At 35.9% G+C, this 23,623-nt stretch overlaps 2 protein-coding genes across 6 annotated transcripts in view; one reads left to right on the forward strand and one right to left on the reverse strand.

Moving 5' to 3' along the window:
- The window catches only part of LOC128872532 (uncharacterized), a 16,580-nt gene extending 6,867 nt beyond the window's left edge, over positions 1–9,713 (reverse strand). The window contains exons 1-2 of one of the 5 annotated variants that reach the window (XM_054115351.1): positions 3,242–3,745; positions 3,153–3,186 (exon numbers count right to left, since the gene is read on the reverse strand). The gene's annotated coding sequence lies outside the window, so the exon portion shown is untranslated. Of the gene's footprint in view, positions 1–302; positions 792–1,519; positions 2,300–3,152; positions 3,187–3,241; positions 3,746–4,339; positions 5,001–9,597 lie in introns of those variants that run through there. The other 4 variants (XM_054115370.1, XM_054115361.1, XM_054115336.1 and 1 more) reach the window with 4 other exon arrangements.
- A 227-nt stretch (positions 9,714–9,940) lies between these two features.
- LOC128872516 (uncharacterized) overlaps positions 9,941–23,623 on the forward strand; it is a 219,769-nt gene continuing 206,086 nt past the window's right edge. The window contains exon 1 of the mRNA XM_054115301.1: positions 9,941–10,519. Coding sequence (XP_053971276.1) covers positions 10,387–10,519 — 133 coding nt within the window. The 5' untranslated portion in view covers positions 9,941–10,386. The remainder of the gene's footprint in view (positions 10,520–23,623) is intronic.

The raw sequence follows: 23,623 nt of genomic DNA on the forward strand, positions 1-23,623 counted from the left end.
TAAATAATGATAAAAATTATATTATTCGATAAAATTTATTGAAGCTACGAGAAATTTATTTTGTGTTACTCTAAAAACGGACAGAACTTTCCGGTAGACTTGATAGGACTGTTTCATGGATTATTCGATTCAGTAACGAATTAAATATTTCTGCGTTCAGTTGGAAACTGTGTCTTTGAGATCATTTAACTAGTTGAGGTAGGTAGTGTTGAAGCCGCTAACAATAAGTGGAACGACAGCCGCGTATCTTCGATCGACGTAGAGGAAGAGTCCACCGACGGCAAGTGAACTAGTATACGTACACTTGCTCGGCTTCAGTGTCGACGAGGAGGACGTGACGGAGGCTTAATATTTGAGCGTAACAAACTGGCGATAATCGGCCGATCTTCGACGTCGCTCACATCAAGTTCGTCGGCGGAACGCCGCTTACAAAGGTCGGGTTACTGTTCTCGCGCGTGAACTCCGCGGGTCGGGGTCACCATTGTCGCGAACCACGATTAAGATTTTCTCTTACACTGGCCGCCAGTTTGACAGTCGCTCGAACCGCGTTCACTGCTGCACGTCTACTGTCCACGAAACACCCATTTCCTTGACCACTGGTCGTCATGGGGACGCTAATCTAATAATCCAGCGTCTATCGTTTCGTGTCGTCGTTAGCATTCGGTTTTCGTTTAGAACCACCCTGCTGATTATAGTGACCGGCTCATTGGATTTCGTGGTTTCGTAACTTTATCGACGCAGGAAGGCTAGATTCGGATAAGTTAAGGAACCCCGCACTGCTCTCAAGTTACCTAATGCGTTTCATACGAATATTCATGTACGGAATTCACATATGCTTGAATGTCTGTCAATTATGTAAAGGATTGCATTTTTTAAATTTGGATATTTTGTGTAAACTAATGTAATAAACATATGCCGAAATGAAATAACAATACGATTATAATAAATGTAGAATATATTCAACATACATTATACGTATGTTATGTATGTTTATTATAACAATATACGTCGTAAATGTATAAAATCCGTAGTTTAGTTATTACGTACGTTGTTTCATTTTTTTTTGACATATTTGTGTAATGTTTTGTTGGTTCGGATTAGGTTACAATACTAATTACAATATTAATGTTTAATCTCATTGCTAAATGATTTTTCTTGTTCAACCGATTTACACCTAGCCGATAAAATTCTTGTAAACTTTATTCTTTTAAACAGAATTCATATGTTCATATATTCATATATTTTCGAGTAAAATTAGTTTAATAATATGAAAATGAAATTACAAGATTCGTTTAGTTTAAGAATGTATCAGAGCACAATAGTGACTTATCAATGTGATTTTTACTACGGAGTCCAAACAAGAAGTAATCCTATTGAACTGATAACACACCAAAAATACGTCACTTGGCGATTAAGAAAGATTGCGAAACAATCACGAAACGAAGAATGATACTGAATTTTCGTTAAGGGTTCTCCGTTCATCATTTCTAAGACTATATCTTGTATATTTGGTTCTTACCTTATTTGTCAAAAGCACGATTGAAAAAAAAGATATTAACAGATTTTTGTAATATTGTCCTCGTATGTCGCACACTCTATACTTGGTAACATTCGTATCGTTACACACGCATAAATTAAAAAAATGTATCATAGATGACCGATCACTACTTTCAAAAACACACTAACGTTCCATTTTAGTATCAGACTGCTCCCGTTTTTGGAACGTTTCTTCTCCAGTACTCGTACTTCGCATTACCCGACACACTGAAAACGGTATTCCCACGTACAGGAAATATACTGTAATTACACTTATCGCGTCACAATTTCGTAATGCAATCGTCGCAATGCAATTTCACTGTCTTTCGAGAAACGAGCGCGGCCAAACTGTACTTCTCCCAAGAATCTTCTTCTCCTCTGTGTTCAAATACACACCGAACCACGCGGCATGCTTGTTTCGAACTTAACGAAAAATATCCCTGTGCGAGGAATGCCCGTTCGTTCCCGATACAGCCTAAATAAAGATTGCGACGCTCGGTCGTCGATTCTTACAGATTGACTTGGCCGATGTGTTTACGTGAGTCCATTTCTCCGTGATAACACAATGACCCGACTTTCACGATATTTCCGTTAACAATGAGTCAACTGTAAACCGACAGCAGCGACGTCGATACGACGACGAAGAGAAACTACTCTTATCTGGGGATTTATTTTGGAAACAAACGAAATGTACGGATAAAGGCCGATTCAGACTATACGACACGGACCGTCACGTTCCGGTAACCACACGTACCGGCACCGACACGACGAAACATTAAAACACGCGTTTTAATGAAACTATTCACGCTATTCCCGTTCACGTAACGTTCAGGTCGGTGTCTGTTAAGTGTGAATAGTTCCATTAAAACGCGTGTTTTAATGTTTCGTCGTGTCGGTGCCGGAACGTGTCGTATAGTCTGAACCGACCTTAACCAGGTGGCCGCGGCCGGGCGCTCAGTTTGGCCGGATGCAAAATTTACAATAGCGTTGAACAAACCGTAACTCGATTAACCGTTACTGATAACTGATTACTGATCAATTGTAATTGCGAATGTTAACTGTTGTAATTACAATTGAATTGCAACTATAATTAGATGGAGTTACAATTAACAACTAAATTCCGTAATAGTTATACACAATCAATTTTCGCAATTACAATGGATTAGTTCTGAACTGCAGACTGCAATTGACAATTGGACAATTCTAATCGCGATTATTCATTGTCGGCGGCAACATTATGTAACAAGTATTTCATACTGGAAAATGTTTACAAGTTTACACTTTTTCAAGGCAGTATAAACATGTATATACAAATATTTAAAAAACTTGAATGCAAATTCACTGTAAATTGTAATTTACTATTACTATATATATATATTATATATATATAGTAATAGTAAAGTATAAAATATAGTAATAGTATATATATATATAACTTGAATATATAAAAAACTTGAATGCAAATTCACTGTAAATTGTAATTTACTATTACTATATATATATATACTATTACTATATTTTATAAAAATACAAATATTTAAAAAACTTGAATGCAAATTCACTGTAAATTGTAATTTACTATTTTCGAAATTTACATGTATTTCATTATTACTTACCAAAATTGATACTCGCGGTTTGATCTCAAATTCGCTGTAAATATTAATTAATTACATTCGGAATTTACACATATTTCATTATTACTTACCAAAATTGATACTCGCGGTTTGATCTCAAATTCGCTGTAAATATTAATTAATTACTTTCGGAATTTACACATATTTCATTATCATCGATCAAAATGATAACGACTACGTTTACATAATGAAACGCGTATTTCGAATACTTTTGCACCGGATTATTTTTTCGCAAATTCCACCACACTTTCGCATTTTATCTTTTTAATCGAACACGAAATATCTTCTCTTTTCGTAAAATTCTTCTACAAAATTCGATACGAGGCGAGCAAATGCAATCGAAGAGAAAACCAGCTATCGTTACGAGCAACTCAGGATGCACTAGCGCATAACAGAATAAGAAGTTGGGAAATTCTCTAGTTTAGAAATTTTTGTGTGTCACTGTGACACGAGATTCTGTTGTGCACCGTATAATTATACGGTAGGATTATCTATGACTGCTGTTACCGCGGGTAGAACTATGACCACACTCGATTCCGTTTACCACATTGAGAATCTACATACATGAATATACATATTTTCCCACGTGATCGTGAAATTCTACAACCGAGGCGCGAGCTTCTTTCGAAGGATGACAATTATTATATTGTATTCACGTAGGTGCGACTGTTACTGCAGTGTCTACGTAAGTGCGTACTTCGTAACGGATGAACCCATTTAATTAAGCGTAGGGTAGAGATACAGTCAGTGAAATAAGTATTCGTACAGGAACCACTTATTTTAAATTGGTTGTTGAATACTGCTTGTACTGACTGTAGATACGAGTGACCTATAGTTTTCTCTGTGAATTATTTTCATTTTTCATTATCTCCGAATTTTATAATATAACATTACATAATATATAATATCTCAATTATAAGTACTTCGTCGAATACTTAATTACTTATACGCTTGTAATATAACAGCATGATAAAATTCGATGTTTGTTGATAAACTGTACATAACAATGCAAAACGCGAATCGATGCTATTATAGTTAATTCGGAGTTAATAAATCACTAATGAACCCTCCGCCAAACGATAATTTCTACAATAACATAGGAACAATCACGTCACATTTGGCATTCATTCGTATAATCGAATTAGCGTGTTAAATAAAAAAGAAATTACCTTTTCACTTCACATTGCTCGTCTACGACTTAGTAAATCATTGATGAAACCTTCGCGAATCAATAATTTCCACGATAACAATAGACACGCACGCGTCATTCGTGGCATTCATTTAAAACCGAATTATCGCGTTAAATAAAAAAAAAAAAAAAATCACGTATTCACTTCACATTGCTCGTCTACGACTTAGTAAATCATTGATGAAACCTTCGCGAATCAATAATTTCCACGATAACAATAGACACGCACGCGTCATTCGTGGGATTCATTTAAAACCGAATTATCGCGTTAAATAAATAAAAAAAAAAATCACGTATTCACTTCACATTGCTCGTCTACGACATAGTAAATCATTAATGAAACCTTCGCGAATCAATAATTTCCACGATAACAATAGACACGCACGCGTCATTCGTGGGATTCATTTAAAACCGAATTATCGTGTTTAATAAAAAACTTCGCTATGAAAATCCCTTCACATTATAATTCCTGCCTACGTTGGACAGCTTCCAGGTTACGTTGAAACACTTTTCTCTGTGATACGGCAAAAATTAAATTATGCAAATCGACCGCTTCGCACCGTACACAAGACAAAATTTCCCTGAATTATGGTCAGCGAACGCGGAAGGTGGACGGCGCGTATTAGACGAGCCATCGCGCGTAACTGCGAGCGATAACGCGTCCCAGGTAGATTGTCTTTCAGATTTTGCTATTTTCTAGCAGTCAGCCTGTGGTCTAGGGGTACGATTCACCACCGTAATTCCAGCATATGGATAGAAACGGGTATTCGAGACTACATGCTGATTTTCATTTTTTCTAGCGGATTTTTTCGGTCAAAGGTTGACCCGGTTCGTTAAGAACGTCGCCCCGTTAAAAACACGAATTTAATTCACATTTTAGGACGAATATTCATGAGTGTGACGTCAAAAGGCCTTGGTTAGGATAAAAACGAGGCGCATCGGCGATAACGTTATCGATACGGCCGGTGCACTCCGGTGTGTAACGGGTGGTTTTCGATGTCTGAATGGTCAACGATGCCCGAGCGCTCGCGCCGCGTTAGGAAAAAGTGGATTCGCTTGTATCTTATTCGATAGTGTTCGTTCACTGATCGAATCGAATAAAGGAAGTTTAAATGAATTTTTGCAAATATACGAGACTTGAAAAAATTGAAAAGATTTTTGGTTCGTCGAGGAACTTTATAGCTTAACCCGGGCATGGCCAACTGTTTCTTACCTCGGGCCGGATTGGATAAAAAAAAAAAAAAAATATTTTCGCGTGCCTGAAAAGGCCTTCTGAGTATAACAGTTTTAATTCTTTATAACGGAATCTTTTTTAAAAAAATACGAAAGTATGGAGAATATATTCGATTAATTACTAGAAGTTAAATGCTGATATTGAATAATTGTTCGCGAGCCGTATGCTGGTCATGCCTGGCTGAACCACTTGACATACAATGACGAGTTAGGGTCGTATATTCATTTCGTGTGCCAGACAATATTTGAGTTTAGTAAAGATTATAAATAATCACAGTATCGTGTACAAGTCGGATGCAACATATGAAAGTGACACCGATGGTAAAACAGGCTGACGCATTCTTTTTGGACGCATCATGTTCCTTTTTATTTATATGTCAAGGGGTTATAGTTACTTATTTGAGACTTCGCAAAATGTAATTAAATTAAATTTGTTTAATTTTGCAAATATTACGATATAAACTTTACTCTAAATATTTTTGTATATCATTGCATACTGTGTGCATTTTGTAGTTTCCTGCACATTCGAATTTCCTACAAATACAAATAAATACAAATAAATAATAGAGATAAATTCTTACAAATAAATTTATAAGAATAATTTATTAGCAATATTAAATATTCTATTTCAAACACCCTATATGCGAGTGACTTGCCTACGAAATTCTGATTGGCTGACCTTGCATTGCCGATCACAGCGATTATCTCGTAAACGATAACGCGAATTAAAGCAACCGTGATTCACGCAGCGTCGCGTGAAACCGCGTAAGGTGCATTTCGCGGTCGGAAATAAAGAAAACATTGGATATCGTTTGCAGGTGTAAATTGAAACTTAAATGTGAAACGCAGCGTCTTATATAAGAAAATAATCTACCTTAGCTCGATTCGTGTACTTTTTTGACTAATTTTGTAAATTTTATATCCTTGGAAATTTTCAATAGTTTCTCTTTAGAAAGATAAACAAAAATTCATGTAACAGAGAACTTACACGTTGTCTTACGATTTGATTTAAACAAACATTTCTTGAACGCCACTCGTGGATATTTTGTAGTTGATACTTTGAATTTTTATCAACTCGACTACTAATTAAAATGAACCATATAACATCTTTCTTTTAAGAAATCCGAAATTTAAAATTCGTCCCTCAAGAGATTAATGGAAAATTGGACTTTAACATAAAAAAATCAATAAATGTTTATAATTTAGAAAGAGAATGTCATATTTTCATTTAATTCTAGTTCCAGCTATGGAGAAAGATTAATTGTATTGAATTAAGCATAATATGTTACATTAAACATATTATATTAAACATAATTTCAACAGAGAATTTCAAATTTCCAGTTGATTCTAGTTCCAGCAATGGAGGAACATGTATTTTATACGCCGTTAAATTTTCAAGTTGATATCTTAATTACTTTTAGGGATATCATTTTCGCAAACTCGAAAGAACTTGTTTCGCGGAAATCGCGTTTAAAGTTTAGCGCGTACTTTAAACGTATATAACGGTATATTTATGACACTTACTCCTAATCTGCTGTTCCTGCCCTATAAAGAGGGCTCGCCTCGTCTACGTAAAGTTCATATAAGTTTATATCAGTTTTCATAAACCTATGAGTTATTCTCGCTTATCTAATGCATTCAACGTTCATCTCTCGCACTTGTGATCGATGCTAAACTCTATTAAATATTTCGTATTCCTAAAATTAAAAAAAAAAAAAAACCCACAATGCATATGCAAATTACACAAAAAATTGCAATTTCCACTGTTTCATTTTCGCAACGCAGATGTTTTGATGCGGTGGACCAAGCAAATGAATTTAAACCGCCATTATTTCCATGTATATGTACAACGTACTTCCACGTACTGACCGGAAAAGGTTTTTAAGTTTTTTCATTTAAAATATTCTACACCATTTGCTGTAATTTTAAAAATTAATATGAAAATATTAACGTGAAACAATAGGACGATGACCGAAATCAATCTTTTAGGATAGCAATCTTTATGGAGTTCATCAATTAACTTTATCGAGTTGTTGCACTTGCATTAGTAAATTATAAGAAATAGAGTGTTAGTTATAAGGTCGCGCGTTGTCGTCAACGACCATGGTTCGCGCCGCAACGTGCGACTTCTAAGCTTTCAATTTTAATTTTTTGAACTAAACGTCAGATGAATAAACTGTGAAAATAAAAAAAAAATCGTCGTGTCATTCTCTATAAGAAGATATTTTTCAAAAATTCATTTGAAAATATCCAGTCCCTGTCGTATGCACAGCTGTTGCATAGATATAATTATATTATATAAGTATATGTATATAATTACATATAATTATATTATGTAAGTATATATACAGGGTGTCCCAAAAATGTTGGAGGTCCTTGAAAAGGGTGGTTCAGGGGGTGATTTGAAACAACTTTTTCCTTAGCGAAATTGTTGTCCGAGGCTTCGTTGAGGAGATATTAACGGAAAACACTGACCAATCGGAGCGCGCGGATACCGATGGAGCGGCCGCGATAGCGATGGCTACGCGCTAGGTAGCCGCTCTCGTACGCGAACAAGTGACTCGACGTGCATCGAAGGATATTGACGCGGCCGCTCAGCGCGTAGCCTTCGCTACTGCGGCCGCTCCAACGGTATCCGCGCGCTCTGATTGGTCAGTGTTTTCCGTTAATATCTCCTCAACGAAGCCTCGGACAACAATTTCGCTAAGGAAAAAGTTGTTTCAAATCACCTCCCGAACCACCCCTTTCAACGACCTCCAACATTTTTGGGACACCCTGTATATAATTACATATAATTATATTATGTATATACTATTGTAATTATGTTACAATTGTATGTTATGTATTAATATGTATGCAAATGTTTTAAATGCATTTCTTATAATTGCATAACGTCTGCTGTCTACTCAAGTAACTGACTATCGACTGGGATTAATACAATAGTTTTCACTATACGTGTAGCGTGTTTGACCATTGTCTCATTCTACTTCAGATTTTCGTTCCTTTTTAATTATTTAACCATAAACCTACCTAGACCTACCTAAATTTTTTGGTAGGTCTCACTCACAGGGTTCTTTGCAATTACCACTCTCAAAGAATAAATCATTTATTTTCTACCCTTAATAATTAACAAAAATACATGAGATACAGTTTATAAGTACGAATATTTTCGTTTTTGCAGAATTCAAATATCTGAAATAGTAACCGAGAAAAAAAATAATAAAGTTAAGGTTGTTTACCCTATTACCCTTGTCTGAAACTTTGTGGGATGATGTTTTAGGTGAAAAGTAAGTTCGTACTGAATTTTGTATGGGAATTTTCACTGAAATTTGTTTATTATGCTTGACGACGCGAATCTACATACATTTGCGTAATTTACTGCATTGAATTTACTTACGACAGACATATGGTCCAGGACAGCAACGATTATGCGAACGTTTATTGTAACAATTATCTTTAGGTGCTATGAGTTCAAACAGAAGTGTTTCTTATTTAAAATCTATAGTAACTCCGAAAGGAGTTAATTTATTAGGTACAAAAGTTTCTTTCGTAATTTGCGCTCAATTATTTTGTACGGTAGTGTTACCACTTTACCGACCGGTTTTCCATGGCAAACAATACTTTCTTATTTATTACTGAGATAGCACGATCCCATTGTATGGTTCCATTAATATGTGGATTATGAAATATTATATAAATATAATATAATATAATATAATATAACACTAATGTTATGAAAATAAACAATATTATTGAATTTAAGTACATATATGTTCAAACGCTACCGGTCGGTAAAGTGTTAATATAAATAGACAATCTAATTTCTTAGATGTTGATGTTGTAACAGTAATGGTGCAAAATGAATCGTATACAAATCAATAATGTAACATTAGACATAAAATATCGTGTATGTATTACTTATTAATAAAACGAAAGAAACTTTTCGGACAACCTAATACAATTATCCTACAATTATCTCAAGCAACGTTATTGCGCGCAACTCACCGGAAATCAGTCGTTAGCAAAGTCAGAAATCACCCACTTCCGTCCAACGCACGAACATTCACCCTCGTCGCACTTCCGATCCCGCTCGAATTCTTTCACAATCTGACGTAAAAAGTGCAACGGACCGTCGCGATCAGTCCGCTGTTATTATCGAATAAAGTTACAGATACTTTCATAATTCCGCGCAACACCTAATAATCGATAAACCGAAACCCCGCGAACGGAACGTATCGAATGGATCGCACTTAAATCGAAAACAATCGAAGTATCGAACGAACCGTCGAAGAAATCGCTTTCGCAGAGACCACACTTCCGGGTGTCCAGGGCGCATGTACACAAATATGGCGTCCCCGGCGGGGAAGATTGCCGAGTGTACGCGACTACGTGGGGTTTGGCGGGGTTTGTCGGATCGATAGCGCGCATGAGAGTGCGCGAACACCTACGTCGGGTGATCGTGTCGACCTGGTCGCCACCGTGGAGTCGAGCATCCGATGAAGTATTCCCCGATGTCAATAGCGTACGTGCGTCCGAGTGACGAGCACCGGGTACGGTAGCTCCTCGACGAAGAACTCAAGTCGGCCCGTGTGTGTCCATTGCGCGCGTACAACAAACGTCATTGAACGCCGGCCGGTTTTGTCCGTGGTGGTTGGATCGCGCTCGAAACCGAGAAAACGATCGGAACGGATCCGTTCGCCGCGAGTGAACTCTACGTCGCGAGGTTATGTTCGCGGTAGTTAGGCGCGGAAGTACCGCGGAAGCCGGTATGGTGTCTCGTTGAGAGAAAGTGATATGTCCGTGATGTCTCGAGGCTCGCCCTGGTGCTGGCTCGCGCCAGGGACGAGGAACACCACGCTTTTTCTAGCCGTCGTCATCCTCCTCGGCTTGTTGTCGCGAGGTGTCGTCGCCGAGAAGAGTAAAAAATGTGAGTACAACCGCCTCAGCCGTTTTCGTTACGTTTCTCTTTGACCCCCTTCGTTTCCGTAACTACTTTTCGCGTGCGGTATGGTGCCGAGCGTGGAGGATTAGCATCGTTTCGAGACGAGTATGCGGTTTGAATATTTCGTGCCATGCGCTTCGGGGCTCACTTCCTGAAGTTTGCGATTTATCGAAAACTTCTGTCACGTTTCACGATGACGTTCGCGTTGTTTTGAAACGCATTGTTTGTCCCCTATCGATTCGATCATTCGATAAAGAATAAGGGCGAATATCGAGTGGTTCTGTTGTTAGTATTAGGTTGTCCCGAAAGTTTCTTTCGCGAGTTGCGCTCAATTATTTGATGTGGTCGTGTTTATATAAATAGATAATCTAGTTTCATAGATATTTATGATATTTTTTTTTTTTTTTTTTTTTTTTATTATTTGAGATCCTCAGATAAGGTTCATATATACAGTAGTATGTATAATACAGTTTACGTGTACATCATATCCGCAGTTTACATTCTTTTAAGAAATCAAAAATACATAGACAAGCTGTAATATTAGTTCTTCTTTGATACACAGGAGGAATGTACTATTTATATTGAAAAAACTAAATCTGGCCTATAGGAATGTAAATACATGTATCTACATGTATAAATATATGTAATATGATATATATATGTAATACATATAATATACATATATACATATAATACATATAATACATACAAATACATTAATATACATATAATATATATCTAATATATACATATAATATATATCTAATATATGTAAATATATATACATGGCTAGATTGAAAAATACTATTAAATATTTTATATATAAAAGAAGGATTAATTACTATAATTCTCATTTTAATTTTAATTGCCGTTGATAATTTCGTATTGTTAAAATATCGTTGTAACAATTTTCAGAGCGTTTAATCGTTCATTGTATTATGGAACGAATATTTTCATTTTATTAAAGGGGAGCAGCCAATTTCATGGTCGTAACGTTTATAAATAAAGATTCATAGAATGTTTGAAATGCCATATCGATTAATAATTTCATACCAACTATAAATTTCATTATTATTTATAACAAACGATTTCGAGTCTCCGTTTAAGTTCTTTTTTTATTAAATTTCACGTGACATCGAGGAACACATTGAATTTTTATTGTCTTTTTCTTTACCAAACTGTTTGCATAATAATAGTCTCACGACATCTTTAATCGAAGACGTTCCTAATGTAATAATTTTTATTAGACAAATAATACAAGAATCTGCTAGTGATGTATGGATACCTTTGGTTAGAAATTTTACAATAATGTACGATATACGTAACATTAATTTGAGATGTTTATCTCATTAATGCACAATCGACGGCAAATAAATTATGATACAGCCTAATAGAACTTTTTTAATGGCTTTATCGCAGTTAGATTTTTTGCGAGAGTATTGCGTCAGTTTCACTTTGTATAGTAAACATCGACCACTTTTCTCTTAAACGCAACCGTTCTGAAATATTACGTGGTAATTAATACAAACAATACGTTCGCGTTGGAAAGTTTGAATTAGGAAGTTGCGGCTACTCGGAGGCGTAGCTGAAGGAAAAAGAGTTAAATTACCCTCGAACTTTAATTAAAGTACAATACAGGGGAAGTTGAATTCCATTTTTCAGCTTGATACGTGAATTTCGTCTAGTTTAAATGTCCTTTCGTTTCATATTACTTTTCAGGAGAAGAAATAATTATTAACGCATTTGTTTATACGCAATTTGTTCATAATTTGTTGACTTACGCTCGAATGTGTTATTCTATATATTAAACAATTATTTTTATTGATTACGACATGTTTTCGAGAAAACAAAGGAAACACTGTATTAGAAACGGATAAACTCTCCTTTAAGTATTAAATGCTGAATGACAAGAGAAGATAAACAATTTTCAATGAATTGCAAATTGCAATTGCAATCGCACTTTCTTAACATAATTTGATACATTGAACAAATAATAAAGAATACACTTTGTTTTCCACCAAATAAGCCCATTTGGAAATGTTGATTTTTATTTAAAAATTTCTAATTTCCAGAATTTTAGAAATATAATTCGTGTCTTCATTCTAAGAAACAGTGAAATACGCAAATATACAAATTCGCTTTAATAGTTTCAAGTTGGAATCGTTGGTATGTGAGAGAATGAATTTCTTTAAATTCGTTGGAAATGATTGAATTGCTACCTTAAGCATAAGATCGTATTGGGTTTGCTTTCTTTTAATACTTCATAGTTCCAGGGTAGAACGGGAAGAGCACGATACGTTAATGTAATCATGAACGCAGCACGAAAAATAGCGATTAAATCCAACGTTAAGCGAGTAAGACGAAAGCAATTCACAGCGCGACTCTAATGCGAGTCTTGAATATTAATGTTATACAAACATTACCTAAAGTTGCACTTTACCTCTTTACAGAGCATTTAGTACTCGCTTTGCATACACTGCATCTATGCAGTTGACATAGCTCGCGGTAAAACGTTATGTTGATTTCAGCACTGGTTTCACGCACGTTTATGGTGATCTACAATTATGTACAATAAATTGATATTAATTTAATGACCACATATCGTGGCGATAATTGTCTTATACTTTTCATATATTTTCTTTTTGTACAAATAATTTCTTTCTATATATGAGCCATTTATGTTTAGTTCTAACTAAGAAAACCAAGTTCATTTATGTTTAACTTGAGATGTTTAACACTTTATTTACCGGGAGCCTATTTATAGGCATTTTAATTCCAGTATTTAGCTTTTTGAATTTATTTACTGTGTCGATGGTTGTCTATTTACAATGTCAGTGTTTGGAAACAGACTTTCGATGTACCCAGTTACGGTATGGAGGAATTATTGTCAGCCTAGATTGGCATATGCTACTGTAGAAAATTCTTCTTTGAATTAAAGACCGTTTCTGAATAGCCCGGTAGATATAAAGTGTTAAGAGTTTGCGTTTCAATAAAATTAAAAATATACGTATTAACGGGTCCCCCGAAAATCAGATTTTTTTAATCACGCTTTCGTTGCCAAATCGAGGCAAATTTAACGCAGCACCAAGTGGGCCGGACGAACCCGGCATTCAGAAGCGAAGCGATACGTTACCGAAGTTCTGTACCCGTACGTGGTCAGACCAGACCTGAATCGGGCCATACTACTGCCAGGGTCGCGCTCGTAGTTCGAGCGCCCCGCGCAAGCAGATGAAATTTATAAATTCGTCAAATCAATTTAAAAAAAATATCTTCTTGTACAGAATTTTCATTTATAAATCTATATCTACCCTACACTCAGTTAAATGCGTTCATCTGTTACGAAGTATATACTTACATAAACTCTACAGTAATTATTGCATCTACAAATTCGTCAAATCAATTTTTTAAAAATATCTTCTTATACAGAATGTTCATTTATAAATCTGTATCTACCCTACACTCAGTTAAATGCGTTCATCTGTTAAGAAGTATATACTTACATAAACTCTACAGTAATTATTGCATCTACAAATTCGTCAAATCAATTTTTAAAAAATATCTTCTTATACAGAATGTTCATTTATAAATCTATATCTACCCTACACTCAGTTAAATGCGTTCATCTGTTACGAAGTATATACTTACATAAACTCTACAGTAAACTCTATCGCATCTACGCGAATAAGAATAGTATTCCACAGGGGTAGAACCGCGATGCGCAGCTAGTTAATTCAATAAAATCCAAATATAGAACACGATAAGTTTAGGTAATGCAATTTCCTTTTACTGTATTATTAAACGAAGATCGGATCGGGAGCAACGTTTCTTTATTCTTTAGTTTTGTTAATCGTTCAATCATGATTCAGGCGCGCACTTCGCTATTATTTTGTCCTTACTCCCTTCTTCCAGTTCTTGCTAATTTCTCTTCTCATCCCGAGGATTTCCCTTTTCCGGGACATAATAAACTTTCGTTTGCTTCCACTGGCTTTCCTTACACATTCCGTGGTTTCACAAAGCATTTCCGTTCTCAGAAATCCAACGCGACTCTTATCATCTTCGCTGTCTTTGAATAGAATAATGAAGAAAGTAATAAAATGGCTTTCGTAATACCTGACGAGTTTTCCATTAAACGGTTAAAGTTTCAAATACCAACAGACACGTACGGTTGTTTCAGTTTTACTGTTTCGACATCGGTTCGTTCGAACGTAGAAAAGGACAAAGAGTGAAGGAGAAAGAGGTCCGAGGAAAAAAAGCAATCAGCAGAAGCGTATCAATCGAAAAAAAAGATACACGTCGAATTGAGTAACCTCCTCCATTTTGAAATCGGTTAATTAGGGATAGGAACACTCTCCGGGACACGCATCGTCTTGCATTTATCCAGTCAATCCTGTCTTGCCACTTATCCAATCTTTACTCTGCATTCGAAATTCGAATTTCAACCCTCGTAGAACAAGTTTGCCAACCCTTTCTGTATTGGCTGGAGAAAACGTCCTGGTCTAAAATGGAAAACTTTATTCGTTGGTCATAGATTTTTGGAGACGTTGGCGCCGGTGTAGAATTATACCAGGGTTGCTAGAGGCCCTGGTAAACGGGCGGCTGTCATGTGAAAATTGCTGTAATCACGGCCAAGTTACCGGAACAACGTTAATTGTTTGCTCCAGTGGCACCAGGAAGATTACTGCGTTGCCGCGACCAGCGCACGACGAACGTGACGCGGGCCGATAAACGAAGCTAATTACGCCAGTCAAATTAGCTCGGCCGAATGGTCCTACCCGTACTGATTTGGCGATCATGTGTGATCGATGAATGTCCATATCATACTGTCGATCGAAACATATACGTATCCTAATAATTGATACTTCTTGTTATTGATTCGAACGTAGGGTCAGAGCAATCATCGCCGCGTCCAGTGTAACGAGCAGAATTGTAAATGTTGCGATACTTTTGCAGTGTATTATTAAAAAATCGTAAAATATATTCACCCTTTTTATTTGAAATAGAAGCGTACATAATTACAATTGAATGTGAAAATGAATGGAATGCAGATTATCCTACTTTGTATTCAATAATTAACAGAAGTATACGCGTTTTATTTGTTAGGGTTTATGTCGAAAGGTTTATGGTCGGTCGCGAGAAACTAGAAGGCGCTCGCATTCGTTTGTTTGTTTTTGTTTTTAAGGTGAATGGGAACCGTAGTCCCATATTTCACCAGTACACGTAACATCTAAAATTTGTTACTGTCAAGAAAGAGAGAAAAGTCATCTCTCAATAAAATCGTAACTGGAAATAAAAAATGGATTTTCCGAGTGAATTTGAAACGGCATAAATAACGGACTTCCTTTTAATTAAACATCGATACTGACACCAAAACCAACTTCAAGCCTGCACAAGGTTCTTTTACGTGTTTTCTGCATCTGCAACGGAGAGTGCACTTTGAATTGCTAAGACTCGGTGAAACAGTAACAGCTGAAGTCCACTGCTAACAATTGGACAAACTACACCAGAAGCTATTGGAAAAACTGTTGGCATTAGTCCGCAGGCGTTGCAACATAATAATGCAAGGCTTCGTGCAGCGGTGATCACTCGAGAAAAAATAAAGCACTTGGAATGGTAGATAAGTTTTACTACAACCTGAATATAAGGAAAACTGATGTAGCACTAGACACTTTTCTGTTTTTGTTGCTGTACTATAAATGTAACGCATACTATAAATGTACTATAAATGTACTATAAATGTACTATAAATGTAAGAATACAGATAAAATTACAAGTGTAGGTACTTTTATTACTCCCAGCCACGATCTTACCCAATCTTACCCAATCTTTGGTGGTCTAAATATAAACTGGTTGAAAGACTTGAGCTTCATCGAAACGATCTTGATCAGTATCGATTGGTAGATGCTCAGACTGAAGTACAAGTTTCTGTTTAGTTGGTCTCTCACGTAGCATCGATTTTCTCTCGCAACGTATAGATTTTCACCTTCGTAGAAAGAGCTGCGCACTCAACGTCTAACAATAAGCCGCTGCTTTCCTCTCTGTCCGAAGTATACTTGCTCCATATTTCCATCCAGCCTCCAACCTATTCCTGAAACTGCATTTCTCCAAGTAGTAGATGTCTAAATACGTATTTCCTTTGCTACACACTGATCACGGATTTGATCGCAAACGAGATCGCAAACGAGAAACGAAAAACACTTCTAAGGACATATCCCATACATTTTTCAGCTTATTTAGAGTTTATTTTTATTTCTTTAAATATTAATCGTTCCTTCATTCAATTACAACTGTCTTTGGAGCATATAAATTACTACGTTACGTTGAATACTACGAAAACAAGTGTGCAGTAATACTTAAAAAAAAAAAAAACATTTGCAATAAATAACGTAATAAATAACACTCACGCGTGTCTACTTTTCTTCGATGTTAAAAGAGAATAAATTATAAAAGTCACACGTTAATACAAATATTTGCCCAATCGTATTCTCCTGTTAACGTTAAAGTATCCTTAGTTCCTTCTTTTAGAAAAGAAATTTCTGTCATCGTAACGCGTATTTATTATCGAGTACTCAATTATACCGTCTCTCGTGATATTATTAGTGTCCTGTAAAGCCAGAACAAGCTTTTAAACTCTAGTCGAGATTAAACTACGATCATGCGGCCGCCTATAAGCGCAGCTTAGACTTTAAGCCCTGCTAGAGAACCTCTAGGCAAATAGTTTTGATTGATAATGGACTAGGAGAAACGTAGTAATGGATTGAGCACAAAGGAAGAACTAACCACGCTCAAGTTTGAACGTGATATAACACGGATGCCATGTAACGAGATTATTAGATTGCTATCATAAGGATATATTCGACAAAGGAATAGTTTATGAACGTACCATTAGAATTGTATTAATGGAGTTCAGGAATGTCAAACTTGAAATATAAGGAGATTAAATGATTACATTATTGTATAATACGTATCGTCGTTGTGTCGATAAATCTATGCCAAACCTTGATATTATTGTTACTCAAATATTACAAGTATCCCTTAGAAAACTTCATGTAATGTTTCGTTAACCCTTGGACCGCAGGACGATTTTTGCCGAAAGTTTTACGGGGCATACTACTGCCAGGGTCGCGCGCGTAGTTCAAGCGCCCCGCCCAAGTAGACGAAACTTATAAATTCGTCGAATCAAATTTGAAAAAATATCTCCTTATAGAGAATGACGAGACGAAAGTTTTTTATATTTACACTTTATTCGTCCGACATTTAGTTGCAAAAATAATAAATTGTTATATTATTTAGTTAGAGTAAGTCTGACAGCACATGTACTTACGTGAAAGGGTTAATTGTGCTCGTTAAAAGTCGCTTTGAAATAATAGCTTTTACATGAGTTTTTAAATTTTACCCAACGATTCGCTCGTTTTGGTATCTTTACCTTGACATGAATTCCCGGAGAATAAAAACTCTTAAAATATTTGCATTCATTTCTCCTCATAAAGCGATCGATTTTGTAAAAAATAATTCAGCTGAAAACATTTCGTTATTTCGATTCTGGTTGTTTGGTTGTTGTCTCTCTTGAATGTTTTTATTCGATTGTATGTCGTTTCTCTCTTTTGTTTTTTATTATTATTATTCGCATATTAAATAATATGAGAAAATGAATAACGCACCAATTTATTCACTGCAATATATATTTTGCTGATTTAGAATAGGGTCCTCTGCGTCACGGGGTGTTATGCGAAAAGCGAAGGGTTGAAAATGTTGGTTTTGCAGAGATAAGAGAACCCAACTTTGATACAACATTCCGTTACGGCCCGGAAGTGTGGATTTATGACGGTAGGGCTCATATGTTGTTGTCGTCCATGGAAGGCCGGAATTCATTTACTATTCACCGATAAAGAACTTAAAGCGTGGCTCGTAGCTATTTTCTTTTGACTCTCTCTCTCTCTCTCTCTGTCTTCGTGTCCTGAAAGTGACGTTTAGATAAACGAGGAAGTTTGGAAACAGGCAACCACGAGCAATTTATTTTTTATTCAACACTGTAATATTAAACCATTTCCGAAAGCTAATTTAAAGTATCCTTTGTATGTTCGTAAGTATTCTTTGAAAATGTCCAAGTGTGACCAAAGTTTTTTTTTGTTTATGATTAGATGATCGGTAGCTTCGTCTGTTTATTAATTATACAATAATACAATCTCTTGGAGACAGTTACCGACAAGACCGTAATATGCATTGTACAATAGATAAATGAAATCAGCTAAAATAAAGTATCATTCGCTGCACTTTTGCGCTATTTCTGCTACAAACATATCATAGTTTGTGATGGAACATTTTGATGTCAGTGGATTATTGATGCTCGTGGGAGTAAAAGGTTAAATGCGTCCATTTGGACGACCCGAGAAACAGTATGACAGCCGTTGTAATTTATTACCAACCTATACGTATAAAGTCCACCCACAGTGTCTTGATTATAGATTTCTAATCGATCAGTTCATCAGATTTTCCAACGAAGTGATGGTAGATCTTTAAAATAACATACTTGTTTATTCTCAATGGATTATATTAGGTGGACTGGAAAGTAATGTCGTTTCTTTTACGTTAAATTCAAACGAATGTTTTATAAATTTCTATTTTTAATTATTAATTGTATAATCGCTCCCGTTATCAATAGCGTTTTGCCATCTAGTGTGCAAATTGTCGATGCCGGATCGATTAAAATCAACGAGCTGATGAATAATAAACAAGTATTTAAAATTGCAGAAACGACATTACTTTCCGGTTCACCTGATATATTACATTTCATGTTACATACATTCACGCTAACTATTTATGGTTGAAAACCATTCCGGTTTCGTTTTTCACTTTTAAATGTAATCGAACGGAAGTGAGCGAGTATGGGCACATTTTACGTTTGATTACATTACTCGCTCAGTTAGGGGACAGGCCTTGTGTTTGATTACACTATTCGCTGAGCCACGGGATTGCGTAGCGTTTGATTAAATTGGTCGCTGAGCTATGAGACTAGTTTTCCGTTAACAATAAATTAATTCTGCTTCTCCTGTATTTTAGTAAGTCGGGTTTCAACCATTGTCGTTCAATCTGTGATTGAAGACCTGTAAGTTCTTCGTAGTTCTGCATAGTACTCGAGTTCTTATTAGTTTTTTTTGCACACTTGGCTTATCAATCGCTCGTAAACTGTTTTATTTTTTTCTTGAAAACGAAGAGGCGTTGCTACAAATCCTTGTTCACGAAATGTTTACTAGTATCGTAGAGTAACTCAACAAAATTTCATCAAGATCCGCGACATCAGGTACGTAAGGTCCCCTTATTAGATAGCGTACCCTGTTTAATATCTATTTAGACGACTAATTGGGATCTATGTCCTACAAAAATTGTTTGGTTCCAACAACTCATTTTTTTTGGACTTTTCATTGCCTAAAAATCGCTGCGTGGGCCCGCTGTGGATCGGTCCGAAAACTTATAACGTTGCCAGTGATTGATAAAATTTGAAAGCGCATCCTTACCGAATTCGCTCGATGGAAGAATGTTCCAGGCAATAAAGTCCCAATCATCGTTTTTCCAAAGGTAGACGATTTCTCTTTCACGCGGTGAACATCGATGGCAGAGCCGCGTACTCCTGTTTCTTGCATCCGTCTCTCTTCCACTCCCATCACTAACCTCCGCGGCAACCCTTGTCACTGTCTGGCGGCTTGATTTCTTGCTAAACTCTCCCAGCAAGAAACTTCGCATCCAGAAAGGAGTGACTCGCTCTTTCCCCATTTACTTATCCCCCGGGATAGCCGTGACGGTCCGGACTGTGCATCACCGGCAACAACGGCCCTTCGACTTGGCAAAATTCCACTCAATTTCCGTGGATTCACGCGCGACCGACAGACCGCGAAATTTTCTGTAAGATGATGGCCTCTGAATTATGGACGATCACCGGTGGCATAGTTTTTACCTTGGGATGACATCTAATTGTAAGATATTTGATATGGAACCGAGTTCTGCGTCATGGAAGCACATCCTCCGGTGTTGTAATACTCGTTACAGCCGTAGTTATTACAATGGAGCTTTCTTCTTACTTATTAAATAATCACAATTGTTTCTATTGCTTTCAGTCTTCATCTTATCCGGTCTTAAACGGAGATACAATTTTTGGGGGTTGATACTTATTATTTATTCTTGATATCTAACGTTTATAAAATTATAAAGCACAAATATAGAATAAGCCAATATAAAATGTATAAAATATACGTCATCGCATCCTCAGATTTTCACTTATTAAAGTACTTATAAAATTCCCGTAATAACAAACATTTTTCAACTCTTTGGTTGACATGAAAAATTATCTTGAAATGTTTTTTGCTGAAAAATCTGAGAAATACTGGAAGGATGGAACGTTGTATGAAAAAAAAAAAAAATATACATGTCGAATTGAGTAACCTCCTCCTTTTCGAAGTCGGTTAAAAATGGGGACAAATTCTGGAACAAAGTTATACCCATGTTAATTCAATAAATATATATATATATATATATATAAATTCAGATGTATTGGCTTTAAGTTGTTCTTAAAAATCTTTCCAACCAATCCAGTATTTGCACATCTTGTCTTTAAATGACGATTTGTGTCCATAAAATTGAGTCGGAAGCATCGTTAAAGCCTTCGCGAATGAAAATATTGAGAATCAACGTAACAAACAGGGAAACTCCTGTGAAGTTTCGAGGGTTCAAACATTCCGCGGAATTGATTCGCCGTGGCAGATTGGCCATCTCGAAGTTACCGATACGAAGAGCCTTGGTAATTGAGGTGGCTGCCGCACAAAGAGGGGAAACCGAGAACGCGACAGGTGAGGTACCGCAGTGCCACTAGCAATCGAGCCCTGTTAGTAATTCTCGCGCAACATTTCGATATAACGATTGGAAGCCGACACACTCCAAGTTACAACCTGGTGGCTTTCAATTTGACGAAACTCGCTAGACTATAGAAAGCTTCAATCTATTTCGCAACAACACGCTGTGGGAATTTCCAACTACCTTACGTATGCAGCTTTCCTTTCTCTGCACTTCGCGAGAAATGTTTCGTTTCTCGAGATGCAATATATAAATGTTCCCTCAAAGAAACATGTGGCAAGTATTTGGATCCGTCTCACTGTTTGCCAAAATTCGCTTGTAGCACGGTAAAACTTATTTTTTGTCCCCTTTACTATTAAGCATTTTTGGGAAATACACACGGTTAACGAATAGGCTTTGTTCCATGGCATAAACAATATTTTATTTCTCATGTATTAGGTGGACTGGAAAGTAATGTCGTTTCTGCCATCTTAAATACTTGTTTATTGATTTTTCTGGCATTGAAAATTTGCACACTAGCTGACAAAAGGTTGCTGACAACGAGGACGATTATATAATTAATTAAAGATAGAAATTTATTGGAAAGTTTGTACATAAGCTAGTAAGAAATTGTATATATGCTATTTATTTAACAATTATATTATCGCATTTATATTATGTTATATATGCTACAACATCACAGAAAAATATCGCTGAAAGTTGTCGGTTTTTATCGTGAAAAAAGACAGAGGGGAATAATCCTTACACATTAAACCATTCCTTTCCCTTCTTTTCCTCTTCGGTTTTCCTCGTCTTCTTTATATTCAACCGACGCACGTAGTGGCGCATTGTGAGCTTCGGTACGGCTACTTTGCCCTCGGGAACAATATGTACACATACTTACTTGCAAGGGAAATATACTTAGACGTCTTGTAATATTTCTTTCATATTATGTACAAGTATCAAACTGGAGTTTATACCTTTTAACAGAAATATACATTCGGATTTACGCAAATGTATAATTTCATTACGAATACCGATAACATTTCGGACGTTTAAATCACTGTGTTATAGATTTCCTTTGTTGTTGTTTCGTTATATAAATAGTAGCGAATTCTTGTATGTGAAAAGTGGTAGGAAATTATTATAATAAACTAACTTTTGCAACGCCAACTAGCCAATTTTTGCTATTATTTTCATTTGTAGGTGCAGTTTAAGAATGTGTAACAAAACGGTGAAGCGGAGAACAGTTAATTTCATGCTAGTAAATTTAATACAATTATGTCTAGAATCTTGAATGAAAATGGCATGGAAGTTTTAGAAAATACTATGCTCGTTTCTTTGACAGGAATAGTTACGCTTTCGACTTTATTACGCTTTTACGAATAATAAATTGCCCAGAATCTCATTGCTTCTAATTTCCATTTCAATTGAAAAATATTTTCTATTTTTCACGTTTCACAATGTATGTATAACAGCAAATTGTATGATACTGTAGCTAATAAAATTATTCCGGTTGTTACTACCATCTATTGTTAATATGTGTTTTTAAGAGTAAAATACATTATAAAAAATTATTATTATGCTATAATGACCTAATTCATTTTTGTATAAAAAACGACAAAAATCTATGAAGTAAATTCCAGAACGGACTTACAGTTAAAGAGATACAGGACCAAATTATATTAAGAAGTATTTAGTACATTTCTATGCTTTCTAGATTTAATTTCAAATGATAGCTTTAATCCTATTTAGAAATTTACGAAGAAGTAATTAGAAGCATGGGAGTTCTTGAGGAAATACATGAAGCGTGCTTTGTCATATTTTAACTTAAATAGTTGAGGTTGGAATTCCAAGCAAGGACGCGTGCACACACATTCCTAGCATAGATGCGTGTAAATGCTTTGAACAGGGTATGCGATCTATGTACACTGCCGTTCAACAGTTTAGGGCTACCCTCGATCTTTATTTTGAATGCAAATGCCATGGAAGTTTTAGAAAACACCATGCTTTTTTTGTGTGAAAAGAATAGTTATGTTTAATGGCACTGATTTAAAGTTCAGTGACTTGTACTTCCTGGAAAACGTAATTCTTTTTTTTCTACTAACTGTAACTTTCGACTCGTGGCTCATTAGCCACTGAAACAAGTCGCGGAATATACAGATGATAACTTTTACTCTTACTTAGTCCAATTACACTCTGCTGCGTTCGTTTAATTTGTTCGCGTGAAATGTATATTCTGTGCTTTTCTTTCAATGCAAACAGATT

This window comes from Hylaeus volcanicus, chromosome 1 (genome assembly GCF_026283585.1).
Source record: "Hylaeus volcanicus isolate JK05 chromosome 1, UHH_iyHylVolc1.0_haploid, whole genome shotgun sequence".
NCBI lineage: Eukaryota > Metazoa > Arthropoda > Insecta > Hymenoptera > Colletidae > Hylaeus > Hylaeus volcanicus.